Genomic DNA, 21,274 nt, shown 5'->3' on the forward strand with positions numbered 1-21,274 from the left:
CAGCTGTTAGCACAGCTCAGATTGCCCAGAACTGCCTGTGGCTGCAGGTATAAGGTCAATGCTTAGGTAGGAATGAGCATGAATGGTGGAGTCATCTCATCCCGTAGTGCAGGCTTTAGAGAAGGCTTGGAGGTGTTCATAAAATCAGAGCAGCATCAGAGTTCAGGGAGTACAGAGGTCTGTCTCCATGAGCAACTAGGAAGAATGGATGGGCCCTATGCTGGGCTACAGATCCCAATCTGCCTTTGGGAAAATCATCGCTCTTCAGAAAGTTGGATAGCTCAGGACTTTTGAAACTTGGACAGCACTCATTCACCCTGAAGCATGTACAACGATGTACTAAAAGGGGAAACAAGCAGGTACGGTGGCCTGATTGAGTACCTGTGAAAGACACTAGCTAAATTTTTATTGGCTTCAACGATGGCTGGATAGGCCCAGGGTTACAGGGCAAATCACTGCAAGGGAATGCATCTTAACCGCAGCAGAGGATAATTGTTAGCAAGGAGCTCTGGGAGACTATTACTAGCTGCAACTGGGCAGCCGACCTAGTGACAAGCTGGTGAGCCCCCAAATCAATTACAACGTGGTTAAGGCATGGATGATGGAGGACACAACAGGGCTAAGATCTGACTTGAAGGTGCATATGTGGTAGACACCATCTTGACCAACTCCTCCAGAACTCACAAGCAGAAGCTGCTACAGCTTGAGCACCGTGGTTGTGTAGCTGGGCTATCACGGTGTCATGCCTTCCATAGGAGACCTAGGACATACGCTAAGGGTACCCCTATACTTAGTGAAAGATCAACTCGTTCATGGTCAATCTTCCAGGGTTCAGTTTAGAATGCCTAGTGGGGACATGCTAAATTAAACCATCAGGGCTCCACAGTCAGCCCTGGTACTCCTCATTGTCGTGAGGAGTAAGTGAGGTGGATGGGAGAGTTTCTGCCGTCCACCTCCCGCTGTATGGATGGCCAGAAAAATTGATCTATGATATGTCAATTCCAGCTATGCAAGTGTCAGAGCTGGGACAACATTATCTTAGGACAACTTTTCGGCCTAGTGTAGACCTGGTGTAGCATAGGCTCATGAGAATAATTTGCCGGCGGTTATTAACTTACATTATGCATTCCTAGCTTCTCTAAGATCTGGTTTTACTGTAAGGTTCTAAATAAGGAGAAATAAAAACAGGCTGAACTGTTTAAACAAAAATGTTAAAAGCAGAAGCACAAAAAGATAAATACGCACATGCAACAAAACAACACAATGAAGGACACACACAATGGTCTGTTCCATTTTCTACATGCACTTTTATTAGACAGATGAGGGAAAGCAAATAAAGCATAGAAACAATGGAGAAAATCAATTGGAATCCAATTAAATCCAATGGAAACAAACTATTCCTTGGTGAGATATGGAGTGAAACTGAACTCATAGCATGCTGAGGAGACTGGCCGATAAAAAGGCCTACTAACAGAAGATGAACAACAAGGGGTGAGAAGAATAGAGCCCTGCGTGGATACAAAATTGGTATCTGCATCCACATGTGCAAAAATCATCTGCGGATATCCACAGCCACATCGGCGGATGCAGATATCTGCAAATTTGCGGGACCCCAGATAGAAAGAATGGTATCTGCATCTGCAAAAAGGAGCTGCAGATATCCACATCCACCCATGCAGATACCGGCAGATATCTGCGGCTTTGCAGCGCTCTAGACATGAGGTCTCTGATCACACAGACCTGTGTGAATGCAGCTAGCTACAAAAGGTATGTAGTTGGTGTTCACTGTAAGCTAAGCACTTGGGCAGCTTCCTGGAAGAGATTCGGTTGCTGCCCAGCTGATTGGCAGAGCACCTACAGCTGGCAGCATTTGTTTCTATTGTTGGTGCACATCTATGCATGCCTCAGTGCACATAAAATTTAGTCCACACATGGATGGAAAAAAAATTAGAAGGAACATTTTGAGTAGAGTGTGAAATCAGGCACCAAAACTGAGCTTACTTCTAAGAGTGTGGGTATTTGGTCCTGATCTTCCCAGCCCTGGGGAGATGCTTCACACTCACCAGGCCTACCTGCACTGCATTATAGGTGTGACTGCAGCACACACACATACACCTGAGCTAGCCTGAATAACAAAGCAGTGCAGCTTCAGCAGCATGGGCTGATGAAAGCCACCTAGGGTGCTGGGTACCTAAGCAAGGACCTAGACCAAGCTGCTGCCCCTACTGATGTGACTTCGCTGCTGCTAATGTAGCAGCTAGACCATCACCAGCTTGCACATCTACCCAGGCTGTAGACACACTGCGGGTGGCAGTATAAAAATGGTGCTGGACTTACATAAAATCTAGAGAAACCAATCAATGGAGATACCAGCTAAGCCATTCAGCAACCAAATGCAGCATCAGGCAGAGTGACTGCAACCTATTTTCTTATCTGTGTTATGACAGCACTTGGGATCTCCAACCATTGACTGGGGTCCCACTCCATTTGGTGCTGCACCCGCTACAGAAAGACTGTAGAGTTCACATGGTCTCGAGCTCCACTTCGCTGCATGTTAGCTTATGGGAGATCCCAATTAGCATTGGACTAATTCAGATCACTGCTAAGTACCCTCAATAACCATGGATGTGGAGGGTAGCTGACGGGGCCCAGCGCCTTGCAGGACTGGAAACAGTGAATGGTAAAATGGCTTTGTTAGAACATACTAAAAACGTGTACAGTAATTAAGGTTTTATAGAAATTACCTTCTGGAATGTTGCTGTAATATTGTAAGTGAAAAATAATATCCTTCTGTCCCTCTTCCTCTCCTATTGCTGGCAGCCAAAGGCATGCTGGGAAATGTAGTCCCTTCCATGCTCCTGGGCCAGCTCTCTAGGCAGGGAGCTGGCCAAGGAACTACAACTCGCAGAATGCCTTGGGTTTGCCCATCATGCCTGCAGGCTCCCCGGGCACAGTGCAGCAGGGAAGAAGGGAATGCAACCAGACATGGGGGTGGTGAGTTTGCTTCCTTCACATCCCTCCCTTCATACGGGCCTGTCCTGCTCCCACTGAAGGCAATGGGGGTTTTGCCCTTGATTTCAAGAGACCCAGGAGTAGAGCTTTAGCAATGTTACTGCTGGTCAGGAGAGCCTCCGCACCCTGACCAGATATTAGCAGACGAGCTACTCTCATTCTGTAGAGGGACTCAGGGACTGCCAGACCAAACCAGACTAGCCAGCCCAGTATCCTGTCTCCTGTAACAGCCAGTACCAGCAGCTGCAGAGGAAGGGGAAAGAAACTTTGTAAGAGGCAGCTGGGAAATAACCTGCCCCACAGAAAAGGGTCTTCCTGACCCCCGTTAGTTGAAGGATGGTGCACAACAATTGATGCCTGTTCCAAAACCCTTGGCGGTTTTAATCTTTACTGTGCTTGCTTCGGCCGCGCTCCTTACAACAAGTCTGTTCTGACCTGCCTGGCAAAATGTGACTCTAGCACAGGCTGATGTGCGCTTTAGGCGCAGCCGCACCGACGCCCAGCATAACAGGAGCAAACAAGAAGTGGGCAAATGTCACCAGCCCACAGTTCACACAGGAGCTGCAGCAGAATGGTGGTGGTACAGGCTAGAATGGGCACAAAACCTGAGTCTGGATCTAGGGTTTTTGAAGGAGTCAAGTCATTAAGAATGGGATTTCGTGCGCCCTTAAGCTGATTGGAAAATCCCAGCCTTGACTCTCAGCCTGGCTTTTCCTGGCAGAGTCATGGAGGTGATGCTTTCAGCCTCCAAGGACAGGGCTCACTACGCTTGCTCAGGCAGCCTTTGGCCACTGACTGCCAATGGGATCACGGCCTCATCAGAGGCTGTCATTTTTCTAACCAGGGTGGCTGACAGAATTGCCAGCCCCCTGGGGAAAATGGGCGGGGTGGTGCCATGCTCCCAGAAGGGGTAGGGCCTCAGGCAGAAGAGGCAGGGCTGAGGCAGCCAGCCTCAGCACTGCCTGGTCTGTGCCATGCTCCATCCCCCTTCCTGCTCACCAAGCCTTTCGTGCCAGCCAGGGGTCCAGCAGTGATACAAAGGGCCCAGAGCTCCAGCCACTGCTGCAGTAGCAGCTGAGAGCTCCAGGCCTTTTTGAATCACCAGGCCCTGGGACAGCGGCTCCCTTTGACACCCTCCCACTCCTGTTGGTGGGCCTGGATCTAGCTGACTGCTGAGGGCAGCGGAGAAGGGGGTTATAGTCAAGGAGGAAGCAGCCCAGAACAGAAGCTGTGGGAGCGAGAGCTCCCCACTGCCCAGGACATTAGGACTGTCTGCTCCTGGAGACACAAAGCCCGAGGATGGAACAAAGGTGCAGAGGGGACACCCGGCTGCCCCAGACTTGCAGAACTTTGGCCTGAGATAGGTCCTTGTGGACTGGCCCAAGGGGAAAATGGGGAATGTTGAATGCTCTGCCACTCCCAGCTCCACACCTTCATGTGGTACCGACAGGGTCTCTCGGCCGGACACACGGCAGGTGGGTGAGGGGCTGTAGCACAGCCGGTGACCTGCACAAAAGCTCTGGACGCTGAAATATGCTGGCTACTGAACAACTGCATCCGCAGGGCACTGTGCAGAAAAGCCCTGGGACTGAAAGTTGTGTCTAGATACAGGAGAAACTACTGCTGAGATTCTTTCCCTACGCAGCACCTGCTGCCAGCCAGGTCCTGCTCTCGTTGTCTCTGGGAAATCATCCGATGGAGAGAGGGGCTAAAACATAGCCTGAGCCTTAGCCTTTGCCCATCCCCCAGGATCACTTAAATTCTAAATCAGGACGATGCAGCTGTCCCTCCCACCCAAGTGTTCCACAGACCCCACTGGGATCATGGCTGGTCCAGCCCCAAAGGCTTCCCCGGCTGGTTTGGTATTACTCTGAAATGTGCTTTGCACTTAACTGGAGAGTTCTGGTTTCAGGAAGTAACTTCCCCTCCCGATCACGTCCAAACAGGAGCAAATGAATAGTCCATTACAGAAGGGCCTGCACCAACCCCTACATCCTACGCCAAACAGAATGACTGCTGGGCCACAAGCTAGCATGAGCCCCTGGAAGCTGATGTTTGTTCATGTTTAACAAGAGGAAGGAGCATCCCAAGGCAAAGGCGATGCAGAAGTGAGACAGGGTTTGCTAAAGGCAACCCATCAGAAGTGAGGCACTGCTCTCTCACTTGCCTGTCCTAGTGGGAGGCTGCTGTCCCCTCTAAGCCCGTGCATGACTCATTACACGAGTGAGTTCAGGAGGGACCAGGAGAGATCCCTTTCACTGAAACGAGGTCTCAGCTAACCACCTCTAGGCTGACAGCTTCAAGGCAGCCAAGGGAATAAGGGGCCTCCAACTCACCCCGGTGCCTTTGAAAAAGTTAACTTTGCTCCTCCCAGGAATCCGCGCTCATCCTTCTGACTCCTGAACAGCAGCCAAACACAGCTGCAGCCTCCGTGCGCACCTGCTCCCTCCTATAGCAACATGGGTGCACCCCAAGGCACCCAAAGCAGAACCATGGCAGAGCTGCCCAGCTGCACAGGGCAGGGCTAGAGGTTCTAGGGCATGTTCCCCCAGCACGCCCAAGAGTGTGCTGCCCCCGGGGGTGGGGCGGCTTCGCACCAGCCTTAACCCACAGGCTGGAGACAGGATAAGGAGCTGATTTCTAAGCTGCCTTGTAACAGAATCACCATCCAAGTTCTCTAGGTGGCTGGTAGGGATGGAAGAGGCAGAGGGATACGGATGGAGCTCTGGATCCTCGCCTGGGTTTGGGGCCCTTCAGAAACATCCTCCCCTTGACCTGTCCGATGAGCCCATTGCAGCGGGGAAAAGTCTGGGAGAGCCAAAGCCTGGGGTGCAGCCGGCTTTCAGCATTTCCACACCCCGCTGTGCCTGTGAGGTGACAACTGCTGCTCCCGCTGCCACGGCAACCTGCAGGAAGCCTGCTGCAGAGCGGAAACGGGTCTGGAAAGGTAAGGTAAGGCAGCACTGACACCTGCCGGTGAGAGGCAGGAAACTCAGCACCAGCCTTGCCAGCAGCCCCTTGCCTGCTCTCTTCCTGAGGCGTGGCCTGGACTAAGGACTGGAGCCTACTTGGGAAGCTCCTGCTTGAGCTGGCTCCTGCGATCCAGCTTGCTCATAACCTGGGTAATATCCACGGTTGTCGCTGCTTCTTTGGCCTTGGCCTCTTCTTCCTGCTGCCTCAGGATGACAGGGCTGGGGCTGGACCGGAGGTGACGGCGTGCGAATGGGAAACTGGAACTAAGCAGAGAGAGAGAGAAGCAGGGAGTTACTGGGGGTCAGAGAGAGGCAAAATGGACCAGAAAATGCATCCTTGTCACCCAGTGCCCAAGGCCACTGCTTGGCGGCAAGGAGGTGTTAGTGTCTTCTGTTTGGAGAAACAACCCAGCACACACACATCCCAGACACCACCTACCAAGGACCCAGCCCTGCCCAGCCCTGGCGACAGGGTGGGGGTAACGGGGACAGCTGCCTTGCGGCCCGGTTTGTCAAAGGCGCCCAGAGCTCTGGCTGCGGCTGCTACTTTGGCAGAGGTGGCAGTCAGAGCTCCCGGCCCCTTTGATGTGCCACAGAAGCACCATTGCACCACACCACGCGGCTGGGGGGCAGGAAGGGGGGGTCTCGTAGCTGCTGTCTGGGCAGTGCTAAGGGCTGACTGTCCTTGGCCCTGCCCCTTCTGCCCTTGGCCTCCCCCCTTCCAGGTACAGCATGGGAGGGCCCCCCCCCCCCAACTTTGCCCTCAGTGGTTGTCAGCCCCGCTGGCGCTGCCACAATTAAAACCAGCATCAGAACTCCCCTAACATCTTCAGGAGACTCAGGCCCTGACACTGCCAACATTTACGGCTACAAAGGGGCTCTCCCCCAGCAGACTCCAAAACAGTTCAGCGGCAGGATGCACTGCGCAGATTTTTCCCATGGCATTTCCAGCAGCCTCCCAGCCCCTCTTCTCACCTCCTGTGGCCATGAACTTGATGGTGAGATTGTGCAGGACTGAGGCACGCTGTATAAACCACGTGACTGGGACAGGCTCTACAGTGGCATGATGATGATGGGAGAATGGGACAAGGTTTGAACTGGCCAAATGGCTCAACCTCAGATTATGTTGGGAACATTTTGCCCATCTCTAGTCAATTAGGGCCCAGTTCTGTTACCCTGAATTGCTCTGAATTCACACTGAAATCAGTGGAACCATCTGCAGAGGAAGGTATAACTTATCATGAATGAAGGTATGGGTTGAATTTCTCTAATCCGGCACCCTCAGGACCTGACCATTGCTGGATGGGAGAAGTTGCCGGACCACGGGAGGTCAATATTGTCTAGCAGCATTACCAACACTTCCACTGCTTAGAAGAGATTTCGCGATAAATTACAGCTCAATAACAGCACAGAACACTGAGAGCCAGGACTGGTGGCTGGAAACAAACTTTATGGGACCAGTGGAAACTTGGCCACACCCAAGATAAGTGGACATCCAGCTAATTAAAATCACGCTGGATGACCGAGTTGCCGTATGAGAGAAGTCCAAGTTAGAAAGGTTCAATCTGTAGTAGACTCTGGCCCTAACCATGGAAAATGGCTGCGAATTTGTAAAAAGCCCCCTCTTCTGGCCCAGATTTACAGAAACACAGAATACACAATCAACCTGTGGAACTCCTTGCCAGAGGATGTTTTGAAGGCCAAGACTATAACAGCGTTCAAAATAAGGGCTAGATAAATTTATGGAGAATAGGTCTGTCAGTGGGTATTATCTAGGATGGACAGGGATGGTGTCCCAAGCCTCTGCTGGCCAGAAGCTGGAAATGGGCAACCAGCGAGGGATCACTTGATTATTACCTGTTCTCTTCATGCCCCAAGACACCTGATATCAGGTGATAGGATATTGGGTGAGATGGACCTTTGGTCTGATCCAGTATGGCCATTCTTATGTTCTTAACACCTAAATTCTGATATCACCCTAAATCCAACGATTACCCGCAAACATAGGCAACTGGTGCCTATGAGAGGAAGGGGTATAGAGAGGGCTATCCAGAGAGGCAGAAGTGGGGAATATAGGGGCACCCCATTTAGCAATTAAAACTTTGTTGGGGAATTTGGGGGTGCACCTTCCAAGTGCTACCATAAGACACCTTTGCCCCCAAATTGCCACACCTACAAAGTAACACACATTTGTTTTCAACATGCAGCAAGTACTGCAGCCATTCATTCAGCAAGGAGAACCTGGACTGAAATCCCTGAGTATCCAGATGGCCCCGAGCAGAGAAGGAATACCAGTTACAGAAACAGCTTGTTAAATTAAACCCCTGAGGTTATATATTAGGTGTGCACGTGGGCTCCTGTCACTGTGTCTGAGCAAAGGTTGGGGAAGTACGAGGTAATGCAGATGTGGATACTTGAGGCTTTGATTGCACTTTCCAGCTGGGGATCTCCAGGCACTTTCAAAGAGCAGCTGGTTCTGAGTTTCACCAGCCCTGTGAGAGCGGGTGGGTACATGGAGACCCAGAGAGATGAAGAGCCTGATTTGAAAGCCCGCATTTGTGCACGCGCCATTTAGAAAACAGCACGTCCGGAGTAAAAGGGATGGGAAGTCTGTGCGTTTTAAAAGCAAACAAGGTCTCAGTGAATGGGCTGAAGCCACACAAGTCAGTTGCAGATCTGCCAGCAGAACAAGGGTGTCCTTGCTCCTCATGCCAGGTATGGGACTAGAAGTAGCAAATTCCCCCTCATTATGTGCATCAGCAGGTAACTGAGGCCTTGTCTATACTACTGCAGGCCACCAATCTAAGTTACACAACTCCAGCTACTTGAGCAATATAGCTGAAGTCAACATACTGAAGTCTGCTTACTGGTCAGTCGACAGCTGATGCTCTGCCATCAGCTGCTCTCTTCCCATTTCGGTGGAGTCCGAAAGACGACGGGAGAGCTCCCAGCAGTTGATTTATCACGTCTATACAGTAAACCCTTGAAATGCGCAATTCCGAGTTGCGCTTAGCTTGCATTAATGCAAGTTAAGCGCAACTCAAAATCCCGGTCCTCCCTGGTCCTGGCTCAACCTCCCTGGCCCCGGTTCAACACCACCCAGCCCCACATGGCCCCGGTTTAACCTCCCCGGCACCCAGCTCATCACCTGCATGGCTCTGGCTCACCATCCCCTCCCTGGTTCAACCCCCAGCCCCAGTTCAAATCTCCTGTGTGCATCTCCAGTTCAAACCGCGCCCACACACACCCTGGTTCAAACCCCCCACAGCCTGGCTCACCACCTGAGCCCCAGTTCAAAGCTCCTGGCCTCAGTTCAACACCCCTACACACAGCTCTGGTTCAAACCCCACTCCCCCCTGGTTCAAACCCCCGTGGCCTGGCTCATCACCCCCTGCATGTGGCTCTGGCTCACCACCCCAGCCCCGGTTCAAACCCCCCAGGCACGGCTCCAATTCAACCCCCACCAGCCCTGATTCAAATACCACCCCATCCGCATGGCTCCAGCTCAATGCCCTGCAGGGCCATGCAGCCCCACTCAACTCTACCTGAAGCCCAAACCCACCCCAGGCTTAACTTCCCCTGACCCCTCTCCCATGGCCCCAGCCCACCACCAGCCTTAACCCTCCCCCAACCCAGGACTTACTGTTCAAAAGGAGCTCCGGGTGCTCCTGCTACTTCTCCAGCAGCAGAACGTGCGTTCCGCTGGGGAACAAAGCCACGCCCCACTTACACAAAATTCAAGTTACGCGAGGGTGCGGGGGAGCCCAGCCCTTGCATTACTCGAGGGACTACTGTACGAGACATGATAAACCACCTCTCACTGGCTCGATCACTGCCCTTCAGTCCAGCCCGCAGTGAGGACACGGGCCTGCTCTTGAACCTTTGAGCTCAATGACAGCTGTGCACTGACCTCCATGAGATTAGAATGGGGGCCATTATGCCCTTAATCGTCACATGTCTGCTAGTGGGGCCGGGGATGATGGGAGAGATTTCTACAAGTCCTCTCCACACCAGCCTAATTCTGCTGCTAGGGCAAGCCTCGGGCATTTTACCATGGACTTCACTGTCAGAAGTTAGAGCCGTGTTTCTCAACGATCCGTCCGTGGTCCTTCAGAGCTCCCTGACACCATTTACGAAGCTGGTCCCTGGAAGAGGCAACTAGTGTGGGGATCCCAGTGGGGCACCAGCCACACGCCCCTGCTCTGTTCCCTCCCTGCCCATGCTCCACCCATCCACCTCGCCCAACTCTGCCCCTGCCTTGCCTCTCCGCTCCCCTGCTCCGCCCTCGCCTGCTGCTTCTGAAGAGATGTTTACAAAGCATGTGGTGCTGCCAGTGAGTGCGTAGGGGGACGCTGGGGGTGCATGTGACCTGTGTACCCCACATACATTGACTCTGGTCCCTGGTATCAAAAAGATTGAGAAACACTGGGAGACTGATGCTAAACCCCAACCTAAACCTTCTCTTCAGTGAAACAGGCTGCAAACTCCTCCCCTCCCTCTGTGAGGCGTGTCACCTCACGCCACCCTGAGAGGACCTGCCTAACCCTCTGCGAGCAAGGTGTATCATGCAGCGACAGCTCTCTGGGTGCTCAAGCTGGAGCTTTCGTGTCTGCGGTGATGCACAGATATCTCTCTCTCCACTGCCCTTGCTCTTCCGCGAGGAAACCATTATCAACGACAACGAAATCCAGTATCAAATCAGCAACCTTTGATGTGAGGCGCCAGTGTGTTTTTCTCTGTCAGAGCACGCTGGCGGCTGTCTGGGGGGTGAATATTACATCCCAAAAGCAGCGCTCTGGGAACATGAATGCATTTGCCAGCACCACAAGCGACCTCTCTAGGACGTGCGGGCATGGCAGCAAGCCTTCACTGGTAGCTGAGCATGGGACAGAGCCACATGCTGCATCTGCAGAAGTGGGAAAAACCATCTGTCTATCTATGTGTCATCTGTTATTGCAGTTGCAACTGGAAGCGCCTTGAACCTGGATTCTGCACAACCTGGGAAGGAGCGAGAACAAATGAGGAGCTGGTGTCTCTGCAGAGGACTTCCTGAAGTTTGGGGGCAGCTACATCTGTAGCCACTCCAAAATTACCTTAATATGACCTGCTGTTGGAAATGGTGGCCTCAGTAAGGACCTGATCCAAAGGCCACGGAAGTTAGCAGGACTCTTTCCATTGACTTAAATGGGCTTTGGAGCCGGCCCTAGAAGAACAGAGCTTGTGAGATGCTCTCTCCGTGCTGGGTAATGGGCTGTGTCCGGTGCACAGAGAGAGAGGAGCTCCCTGCCCCAGAGGCAGCAGACTCCCCTTTTGGCCATGACCCGGCAAGTTTGGCCTGATGAGACAGCTGAAATCGCTGTTGCAGCCACTGTTCCCACTAATGTTTTTCCAGTAATGGGCAGAATAAATTTATTTATGTGCACCCAGGCATGAGTGGATGTGCAGCACCGCTGCAAACACATGCTGCTGGCTGCGAGTGGCTGTGCGTGCTCTTACCAGCTGGACGGCACCTGACTCTCCCCTGGGTGGCCATGCAAGTGCTCAGCTTACCCAGAACACTGGTGACAGCTGATGGGCGGAGCCAGTGTCTGATCTGGAAACAGCCTGATTTTCCAGTGCCTTGTACTGGTGCCAGCATTCCCACGGTGCACAGGGAGTGTAAGATGCTACTGCTCTTCTCTGCTTTGCACTTGTGTAATACAGCTACCTGAGTGCAGGGCTGTGAGCACTAATTACACATATGTGCCAAGTGTAAAGGAGGGAAACACAGCTACCCTGTCTTGCCCTAAATCCCAGAGAGCTTTGGATGGGTTTGCTTAACCCTGGGTAGGTTGCTTCATGCCTCATGTACAGTACTCCCTCCCCTGGGGACGGGAAATCATTAATTCAGCAATCACCGCCTTTCCAGGCACACTCAATAGACAAAAAGGAATTTAGCACTTGCCAGATAGGCTCTAACTGCACGCAAGCTGTTTCCACAGGGTTCACAAACAAGCCGGGTAATCAGCAAGACTTCATTGCAGTGGAAAAACCCACTTTGATTAAACAAATGTATAAATCACAGTCATTTCACAGCAGCTCCAGTGCCTCGTCTCCCCAGTGCAATCAAAACACACGTAACCCACAATTACGCCCCGATTTACTTGCCTTTTTTTCACTGTCTGTTGGGGCACGATGGCCTTGGCCAACATCTCCTTGTATATTGGAGACTTTAAATAGCGACCGTAAGAGTCCTACTGGGGGAAGAAGGGAAAGCGGTAGTTACGGATTGTAAACAGTCTAATTAAAAGCATCTCTGAGTACAGCTGCTCAGGAGCCAAGGAGGCTGGAAAATTGGTAATCTTGCCCTGCCACCCGTGAGAACCTGTTCATCAAAACCAACAGCTTCCTGCGTGGCAGTAACATCCCCAAGGTAGAACTCAGAACAAAGGGGACTGATACGCCTAGCTTACCATGCGGACCTCTTGCGCTGCATCTACTGTGCAATAAAAAACCCACTTGGCTGAGCCTCAGAGCACAGCTCAGCTGAAGCTGGCACACAGGGCTCAGGCTGCAGGGCTAAAATAGCAATGTAGATGTTCGGCCAAGCACAAATGTCTGCTGTGACAAGGTCAGGTCAGAGGGCTGCTACAGAGAAGGGGAAAGGCAGCCCCCAAAGGGTAAAAGGCCAGCTAATGAGAGGCTGCAGGACCATTGGGAACAAATGGCAGGGAGCTGGCCCAGGCAGACTGGGGCCAGCTGACTCCACTTCAGGCCTGCTGGAAGTCTACAAAAGCCTCCCCAGTTATAAGGGACCGTATGTGCTTGATAACTATGAAGCACCAGCTGTTACAGAGCTAGAGACAGTTGGGTGGCAGCAGGGGGGAGAGTCCCAGAAGGAGTGGCTGGGCTCTGCACCCCAGAAACCAGCTGCAAGCCCAAACCCCTGGCCAAGGCGAAGAGGGGCTCTGGCCACACTACACTGTTATTTTCAGCTCCGCTGCCTGAAGCCCACCAGCCTGACACCTGCTAGTAGGGGTCTTTTGCTGCAGTGTAGGCACACCCTCGCTGTCATGGCAGTGTAAATCAAGACCTAGTGCGAGGCGCTGTCCTCAGCTGGTGCAAAACAGCACAGCTCCCTTGCCATCAACGCCAATTTTCCCAGCTGCGGATCTGGCTCGCAATGCCCCTTTTTTCTAAGCATGCTGCCTAGCTCCCAAGTGCAAGGAAGACTCAGACCAGGCGTTGTTATTTCTTGTTGCCACCGTCTGACGGTCAACACTGACTCAGCCTATCTATGAGTCAACACAGCTCCAAAGCTCAGCTCTATAACAGGGCGCCTGCCTCTGGACCAAGGAAAGTGCATGAAAACACAGGACAAAAACTTATTGTTCAGGGGCAGCACTGCATCATGTGTTCTTGGCACACAACTCACCTCTGTGTATCCCAGTTTTATGAACCCTCCCACAGTTACCGCAGGAATTCTCTAAGCTAAAATGTGCATCCTGCCACATGCTGAATAGGTCTGGGAGAGATACTGAATGCATCTGTAATTCCCACAAAACAATAACAAAATCGAGCACTGTAAAGCATTACACAAACTAACAAGAAGTCCTGTGGCACCTTATAGGTAGCTACCGATAATGGGCCACATCCCCCGACTGAACTGCCTTGATTTCTCCTCTCTTGATGTTCACAACTGCACATTAACTGCTGATAATGGGCCACATCCACTCTGACTGAATAGGTCTTGTGAGATCTGACTCCCTCTTTAAATCCTCCTCTGAATCCCGCCCCCCTCCTCCTGCACTCATGCATCTGACAAAGCGGGTCTTTGCCCACGAAAGCTTATGCTCCAAAACATCTGTTAGCCTATAAGGTGTCACAGGACTACTTGTTGTTTGTGAAGATACAGACTAACTCGGCTACCTCTCTGATGAATTATTGCAGCTTCACAACACTAATTAATTCAGGGCAGTTCTCTAGCCTATGTTATACAGAGATCACACTAGATCAGTGGTTCCCAACCTTTTCACTTGTGCAGACCCCCAGTCACCCTCCCAAACCAATTGCAGAGCCCCAATCAGCCCCTGCAACGGTTCTCAAGCCCCCACCAAAGCCAACCCTAACTGCTATGTACACTTCATTAAATGGAAAAGGAAACCACAACATAGATTTTTGGGCAGCAATTCATAATGTTATCGGAAGATATTTAAAAACAATAATTGAGTGTAATTTTGCAATTTATTTAAAACTTATTTTCTAGGATTGTTTTTATTTATGTTTTATTTTTTTCACGGACCCCCTGCAATACCCTCACAGATCCCCAGGTGTCCACGGACCCTAGGCTGGGAATCACTGGACTAGATCAGAATGGTCTGTCTAACCTTGTAACTGAGTGCGGTATTCGCATCCCCATGTTACAGATAGGAAAAACGAGACACTGGAGTGAAGTGATTTGTCCAAGGCACAGTGTGAGTCAGCAGCAGAGATGAAATTCCAGTCTGGGATTTTCTGGTTCATGGCCCTGAGTTCGAACCACCAACTAGAGCACATTGCCTTACAGCAGTGATGGTAGGAACCATTTCTTTTCCACGGCAGGGCAGCAGGTTGTCTTCTTTCAAACAGGGGTGACTTGGGAGCAAGAGCAGGTAGCACTCAGAGACAGGGAAAGGCCCAGAGCAACTGGGATGCTCTTGGGATTTCTAAGCAAATTACAAACCTTTTTCATGAGCATGTAAATATGAGTCTGAGCAGCATCTAAAACATAGCGATGAGGATGCTTGAGACCTCTGACTGTGATCCCCATCGTCGTGCCATCAATGTTAATCCAGCGCCTTGCCCCAGGAGCCAGGAAGAGTCTGAAACCAGAAACAGTCAATTTCACAAGTTGGGACCCAACGGAGACTGTTGCGCTTCTATGGATGGACTGAAAAGTGCTTCTGTAACTCACACACCTGGGCGTGGTTCACTGCCCCATGGAGTGGCACCTAGACCACTTACACAGAGAATAAGAACAAGTCTCCTCTATAGCTTTAGCTGAGAACCCACTGGGTTTTAGCTAAGACTGTAGCAACTCCTGCTCTGAGCTCCAGAGATCCCAGGTCCAGGTCCACCTGTGGGCGGTTACACTTCCAACTGCCACCCAGAAGTCCCCGTTGGTTCTTTGCCACACCCTGGGGTCGCAAACCTCCGTTTTGCCAGAATGAGCACCTCTGGCACAACCAAAAATCACCGGCTTTGATGCTACAATTTACAGTATGAATGGTATTTTGCATGCAGGCCCTGATTCAGAAATGAATGCGGGTCTTCCCATAGACTTCAGTGGGCTTTGGGTTAGGCCCTCGCAGACCCTCCCTCTTCTGGAAAGCGCCAAGTGCTTTCAGAAATATTTGCTAATGAAGCCTCATAATGCTAATGAGAAGTGCAGACATAATATTGTTCCCCTTCCTCAGGGTGTGAAGAGGAGGCTGAATATCATAGAATAAAGCCAAGTCTACATTACCCAGAAGATTGACCGACCTGCTCAGGGACGATTTTCCTGGGTTCAATTTTGCACGCCTGGAAGGGACATGCGAAATCCCCCCCTGCACTCCTTACTATTGCGGGGAGTAAGGGAGGTCAACCTGAAAGTTTACCCCGTCGACCTTCCTCACTGTGGATGGCCAGGTAAGTCAATTGTTGGTAAGTCGATTTTAGCTATGCAACTGCCGTAGCTAGAATTACGCATCTGCAACTGACTTACCTGCATAGTGTAGGCCAAGCCTCAGACTTAGGCAGAACTCAAAGCTTTCGTCTCCCAGCAAATCCTCTTCCTCGTATGAATGAAATGGATGTGGGTGGGGGAGTTGCTTTATAACAAAACAATACTAGTTTTTATCTCTGGGGCATCCCTCCTACACTGGGACTATCTCACACGTGTTCCATGGCAGCTCACAAAAGAAATCCTGGCAGATACTCAGGAATACACTTTTCCTAGAGGAGAGCAGCCCAAGTCGAGGATGAGGATGGCAACACATCAAGGAGGTGGATTGAAAACCAAAGCATCCGAACACTCACTTGTAAATTTCTTCTGCTTTTTCTTTGACCTTGGATTGGTCTCCATACTTCAGGTCCTCACAGGCTTCCCAGAACCCCAGATTCTCTCCTGAATAATGAGAGATCAGTTACAAGAATGGGCGAGAGACAGAAAGAAAGCAGCAGCTAAGTGAAATAAAAACCCTCAGTTGGATTCACGGGATTCAATATTTACTGTCTGTGGTCCTGAAACGCTCATTATGACCACCACCCTGAGGCCTTCCATCTGGTGCAGGCTTTTGGCTGTCTCTCTGCATACAGTTGAATTTTGCCCTCAGTTAAGTGCATACAAAATTGAGATGTATAATTCTTTATAGTACTGGTTGATTTGCAGGTACTCTGGAAAAAAAACAGCTCCTGTTGCAGAGTGGTTTCTTCATGGCTGTATTTTATGTCCTCTGCCACTAGATGGTATTGTGCACGCTGACTGCACAGTCACATCTAGCAAGGCAGAGCACTGCCGGCTTGTAATGTAATGGCTTTCTAAAAATACCCCATCAGCTGCCACTTTGGAGAGGGTCATGGGGGAGATACAGGAATTCAGACCCACCACTGAATTCTTTCTTCAGGAACAGCTGGAAGTTCTGCCGGCCTTTCGGGTCCCTCATCAGCTCGTTAAAATTAAAGGCCCATCGCTCCACGCGCATCCTGGTAGGGATTTCCACTCTGCAAAGGTTTCAACACAAACACCATCGTTACCCTCCGGAGTCAGGATCTGAGTCACCTGCTTAATTGGCATATTAATTAAAAACAGAATGTCCTTCGCTGCAGTGCCAGGAGATCTCCTCATGCTGTCTGCTTTCTGGCCCACTGTAATGAGCTCCTGAGGTCAGCCCATCAGATAAGTGGCATTTAAACAGCTGTCTGCACAGTGGGATGAGGCATGACGCTCAGAGGGGCTGATTCTGCTCTGATTTACACCTGTTGTGCAGTGGTGCTGCACCATTGACTTCCTGCTGATTTACACTGGTGTGAGATTTGATCTAATACAATAGATCCCTCTGGACTGAAGCTTGTAGGCCCGCTGATGGGCGGGGGAGGGGCAAGGGGGGGCTGTTGCACAGGGTCCCCGTGTTTCAAAGGGGCCCAGAGCTGCTACTTTGGTGGTGGTGGTGGCTGGAGCTCTGGATCCCTTTGGAACACCAGGTCCTTGTGTGCAACTCTGGTGGAGGGAGGGGCCGGGGTCTGAGCAGCTCTAAGGTCTGACTGCCCTAGGCCTGGCTCCTTCCACCCTTGGCTCCATTGGCCCCCCCACACTTCCACCTTGCCCTGGGGCCCACGGTGGCTGTCGGTCCCCCTGGGAGGCTGCAATAGCTGTGACCATTATGCACCTCTGTCAACACAATACAGTCATGTGCCCAGAACCACTGATGGGACGGGCTCTTTGCCTGGGGCCCGGCCATTTAAAAGGACCTGGGGCTCCAGGCCACCACAGCTGCGACTGTGGCCAGAGCCCCAGGCCCTTTAAATCGCTGCCAGAGCGCTGTTCAGGTGGCAGTGAGAACTGGATGCGGGAAGGTTGTCGTCCGCTCCATGGAGCTCCCACCCCCACACACCTTGCCTGGGGGCCCAGCAAAGTCTGCCGCCAGCCCTGCTTGTACCCAGTTTTACTGACCAATTTGGCAAGGGAACAGCTCTCACAGGACATGCACTGCATGGGGCCGGGGCTTCAGTCCTTAGGCAGGGAGGTCTCCCGGTGGAATTTTGCTTGTCTGTGGACCTCGGGACTGGGGTCCAGGACTGCAGCTTAGATGAAGTATGCCAGCTTGATGGTAATGGGACAAATTCTGCCCTCAGGTGAAGGAGAGCCCCTCACACTCCTCCAAGAACAGAATTAAGCCCACAGAACAGGCATGGTGTGAATGGATGAACTCCCAGGCCAGTATGGAGCACTCCACTTAAAGAGAAAGCAGATGATAGAATCATAGAATCTTAGGGCTGGAAGAGACCTCACGAGATCATCGAGTCCAGCCCCCTGCCCAAAGCAGGATCAACACCAGCTAAATCATCCCAGCCAGGGCTTTCTCAAGCCGGGACTTGAAAGCCTCTAAGGGATGGAGATTCCACCACCTCTCTCGGTAGCACGTTCCAGGGCTTCACCACCCTCCTGGTGAAATAGTTTTTCCTAATATCCAACCTACACCTCTCCCACTATAACTTTACACCATTATTCCTTGTTCTGCCAACTGTCACGACTGAGAGCAGCCTCTCTCCACCCTCTTTGGAGCCCAGAAACTAAAGGCTGCTATCAAATCACCCCTCATCCTTCTATTCTGCAAATGAAAAAAGCCCAGATCCCTCAGCCTCTCCTCACAGGTCATGTGCTCCAACCCCCTAATCCTTTTTGTTGCCCTCTGCTGGATCCTCTTCTATGCATCCACATCCTTTCTATACCGGGAGGCCCAGAACTAGACACAATGCTCCAGATGTGACCTCACCGGTGCCAAATAGATCACAGAGCTTTCACCTGTCAGGCAAATGTGATAACTGCTACACTTCTATGATACTGCAAGTACAGATGTCCAAGAGACCACTGACCACTCAGAGAACCTCCTTCATATACCAAGAACAGGAAAATAACAGAGAGATGGCTGTGCTAGTCTATATACTATCAAAACAAAAAAACCATCCAGTAGCACTTTAAGGACCAACAAAACAATTTATTAGGTGATGAGCTTTCGTGGGACAGACCCTCTTCTTCAGACCATAGCCAGACCAGAACAGACTCAATATTTAAGGCACAGAGAACCAAAAATAGTTATCAAGGTGGACAATGACCTGAAAGTCTGTGTTTTACTGAAGAGGACTTTTCACAACCGTTTGGAAAGCGAAGCTGCTGAACTCTCTTTTATATTCAAATTCGACACATTAACGTGTGGTTTGAACCGGGATGGGAATTTTCCAGCTCATTATAGGGGCTCTTTTGCATACTTGGCTTTATCTAATTCTTGTCTCCCCCCTCCCTTCTGCCCCTCTGCTCTCTGATTTGCTCACCTTGATCATATTTTTCTGATTTGTCAACCTTGATTACTATTTTTGGTTCTCTGTGCCTTAAATATTGAGTCTGTTCTGGTCTGGCTATGATCTGAAGAAGTGGGTCTGTCCCACGAAAGCTCATCACCTGATAAATTATTTTGTTAGTCTTTAAAGTGCTACTGGACTGCTTTTTTGTTTTGATAAGAACAGGAAAGCACCTTGACTCATCACAGCAGAATGGACATCATGACTAACTCAACACCTCCCTTGCTGGATATGGAAAAATGGAAAGGTCTCATAAGCCCCAAACTGGCAGGAGAGTAAATACATACAGCTTTGCATTGAGCTCCCAGAACTCCGTGTCATCTGTGATCCAGGGGTTGCTGGGGAGGCATCCAGACATGATGGGGTCGTTGGAGCGAAACTGTTCGCTGTACTTCACGAGTCTGAAAAGAGCAGATGAAACCCAGATGATCAGCTGCAGGCAGCATTTCAACCAGCATGTTTATAAACCTAAGGCAGTTGCTCCCCAGGGCCTGGGCCTCTGCCTAAGTGCATGCACAATAGGGCCTAGATCCTGAATGGGGCCTCTGAGCACTGACGCAATGCGAGTCAGAATTAATAAGAACAAAAAATCTTCTCCCACATAGGTGTGGAAACTAGGGGTGTGGGGTTCTGCAGCACCTCAGGACTCCCAGCCTAGCACCCAGGGTCCAGGTAGCCTGTGTGCTGTGGTCTCTGCTGCTCCCCCATGCTCAGCCCCACACCTGGGGTCCCAATTGCTAGCCCTGTGCACCCAGGCGGGGGTGAGGAAGGGCTCTGCTCTGGTTCTGTGTGCTGAAGGCTCTGCAGCCAGACCCATGCTAAGACTTTGCTCCCAGCCTCTGCTGGGAGGGAAGACAGAGGTAAGGTGGGGGTTAGCACCCCCACTCTTAACAATGTCCTCGCACTGCTGCTTTCCCATCCAGCCACAACATGCAACAAAATCACCCACCAAATGCAGCCATCTATGTTGCCTTTCAATGATTGGGTGGGGGGGATGTGAATGGTCCCAGAGTTGAGAGCTGAACCTAAGGCATACCCCAGGTCCCACGGTGACTTCAGGAGCAGAGCACAGACTCCTATCATAGAATCATAGAGTCCTAGGGCTGGAAGAGACCTCAGGAGGTCATCAAGTCCATCCCCCCCGTCAGGAATCAGGAGCTCAGGCTCTGTTCTAACCATTGGACCAGACTCCCACCCCAAAGGGTTGCTGCTTTGATATATCACCCATCCGAGAAAGGAAAGAAAACATAAGTTGCAGAAACCTGGACAGGGATCCAGACAGCCTGATGGATGGACTACGGGTAGAACGTCGAGAAGGCCCTGAGCAGCTACTTTCCAAAAAATGGCACCTTTGAATTTTTGCCACAATGGGCTCCCTCCCCCCGGACTGTCCTGTCAGTGTTCCATGTCCCAGAGAACCTGGGGAGATAAGACCTGGCTGGGCAAGATCTCCATCAGCATCACAGCTTAATTCAGCGTGCCGCAGCTGGCTACCCCTTTCCTCCCCCCAGTGACGGTCTAGCTTGTTACTCTGCAGAGTGCGTTGAGCTGCTTTCCGTAGGAAGACAACATCTGTTTGAGCAGGAGCAAAGCAGAGACCTACTTCAGGTACCACCTCCAGTTCAGGGGCTGGCCAGACTTGCACTTCCAACAGTTTCACTAACACCCTGAGAAAGGCTTTTTGCTTCGTTTTTGAAAGAGCCATCTGGTTGCTGTGTTTAAAATTCATCCCAGGCTTGTGCCCATGTGTATTCAAAGCTGGGTGCGTGCTGGCCGAAGCTGTGATGCCAATAGAGATCTTGGCACAGAACCTACATGACGCTGTTGCCCAGAGCAACTGGTGGGTCTGACACCAGCGTAGCTGATGCTATGGTCTCAGTGGAAATGCCCAGGTATTCAGCACTCGCCTAATTCAGGTCAATTCTAAATGAGCTGCAACTCTTAACCCACCCGCTCAGTCCCTCTAATGAGCCAGGCTTGCCAGCTCCTCCTGCATCCATACAGCACTCTGGCGTGTGCCTGCTGTCTGGAGCCTGAGCCTGCCCTGAGCCATAAGGCTGAGACAGGCCTGAGTTCTGAGCTTAGCTCTAAGCTCCAAATCGCCTCCAAGCTGAGGGAAGCTTAGCTCTGGGGACTGGGTCTGAGCCAGCAGAGAGACAGGGCTAGTCCCTCGGTGAAGTGCTTCATCAGCAAATGTTGGCTAATTAAGCCCT

General features: G+C 51.2%; 1 protein-coding gene across 1 annotated transcript in view; it reads right to left on the reverse strand.

Moving 5' to 3' along the window:
• The window catches only part of RGS9 (regulator of G protein signaling 9), a 73,697-nt gene that overhangs the window by 12,857 nt on the left and 39,566 nt on the right, over positions 1-21,274 (reverse strand). The window contains exons 12-17 of the mRNA XM_075014741.1: positions 19,349-19,462; positions 16,591-16,706; positions 16,023-16,110; positions 14,686-14,824; positions 12,132-12,217; positions 6,131-6,248 (exon numbers count right to left, since the gene is read on the reverse strand). Of these exons, the coding sequence (XP_074870842.1) occupies positions 6,131-6,248; positions 12,132-12,217; positions 14,686-14,824; positions 16,023-16,110; positions 16,591-16,706; positions 19,349-19,462 (661 nt within the window). The remainder of the gene's footprint in view (positions 1-6,130; positions 6,249-12,131; positions 12,218-14,685; positions 14,825-16,022; positions 16,111-16,590; positions 16,707-19,348; positions 19,463-21,274) is intronic.

The sequence above is a fragment of the Carettochelys insculpta genome, chromosome 20, assembly GCF_033958435.1.
Source record: "Carettochelys insculpta isolate YL-2023 chromosome 20, ASM3395843v1, whole genome shotgun sequence".
In the NCBI taxonomy this organism is placed as follows: Eukaryota; Metazoa; Chordata; order Testudines; family Carettochelyidae; genus Carettochelys; species Carettochelys insculpta.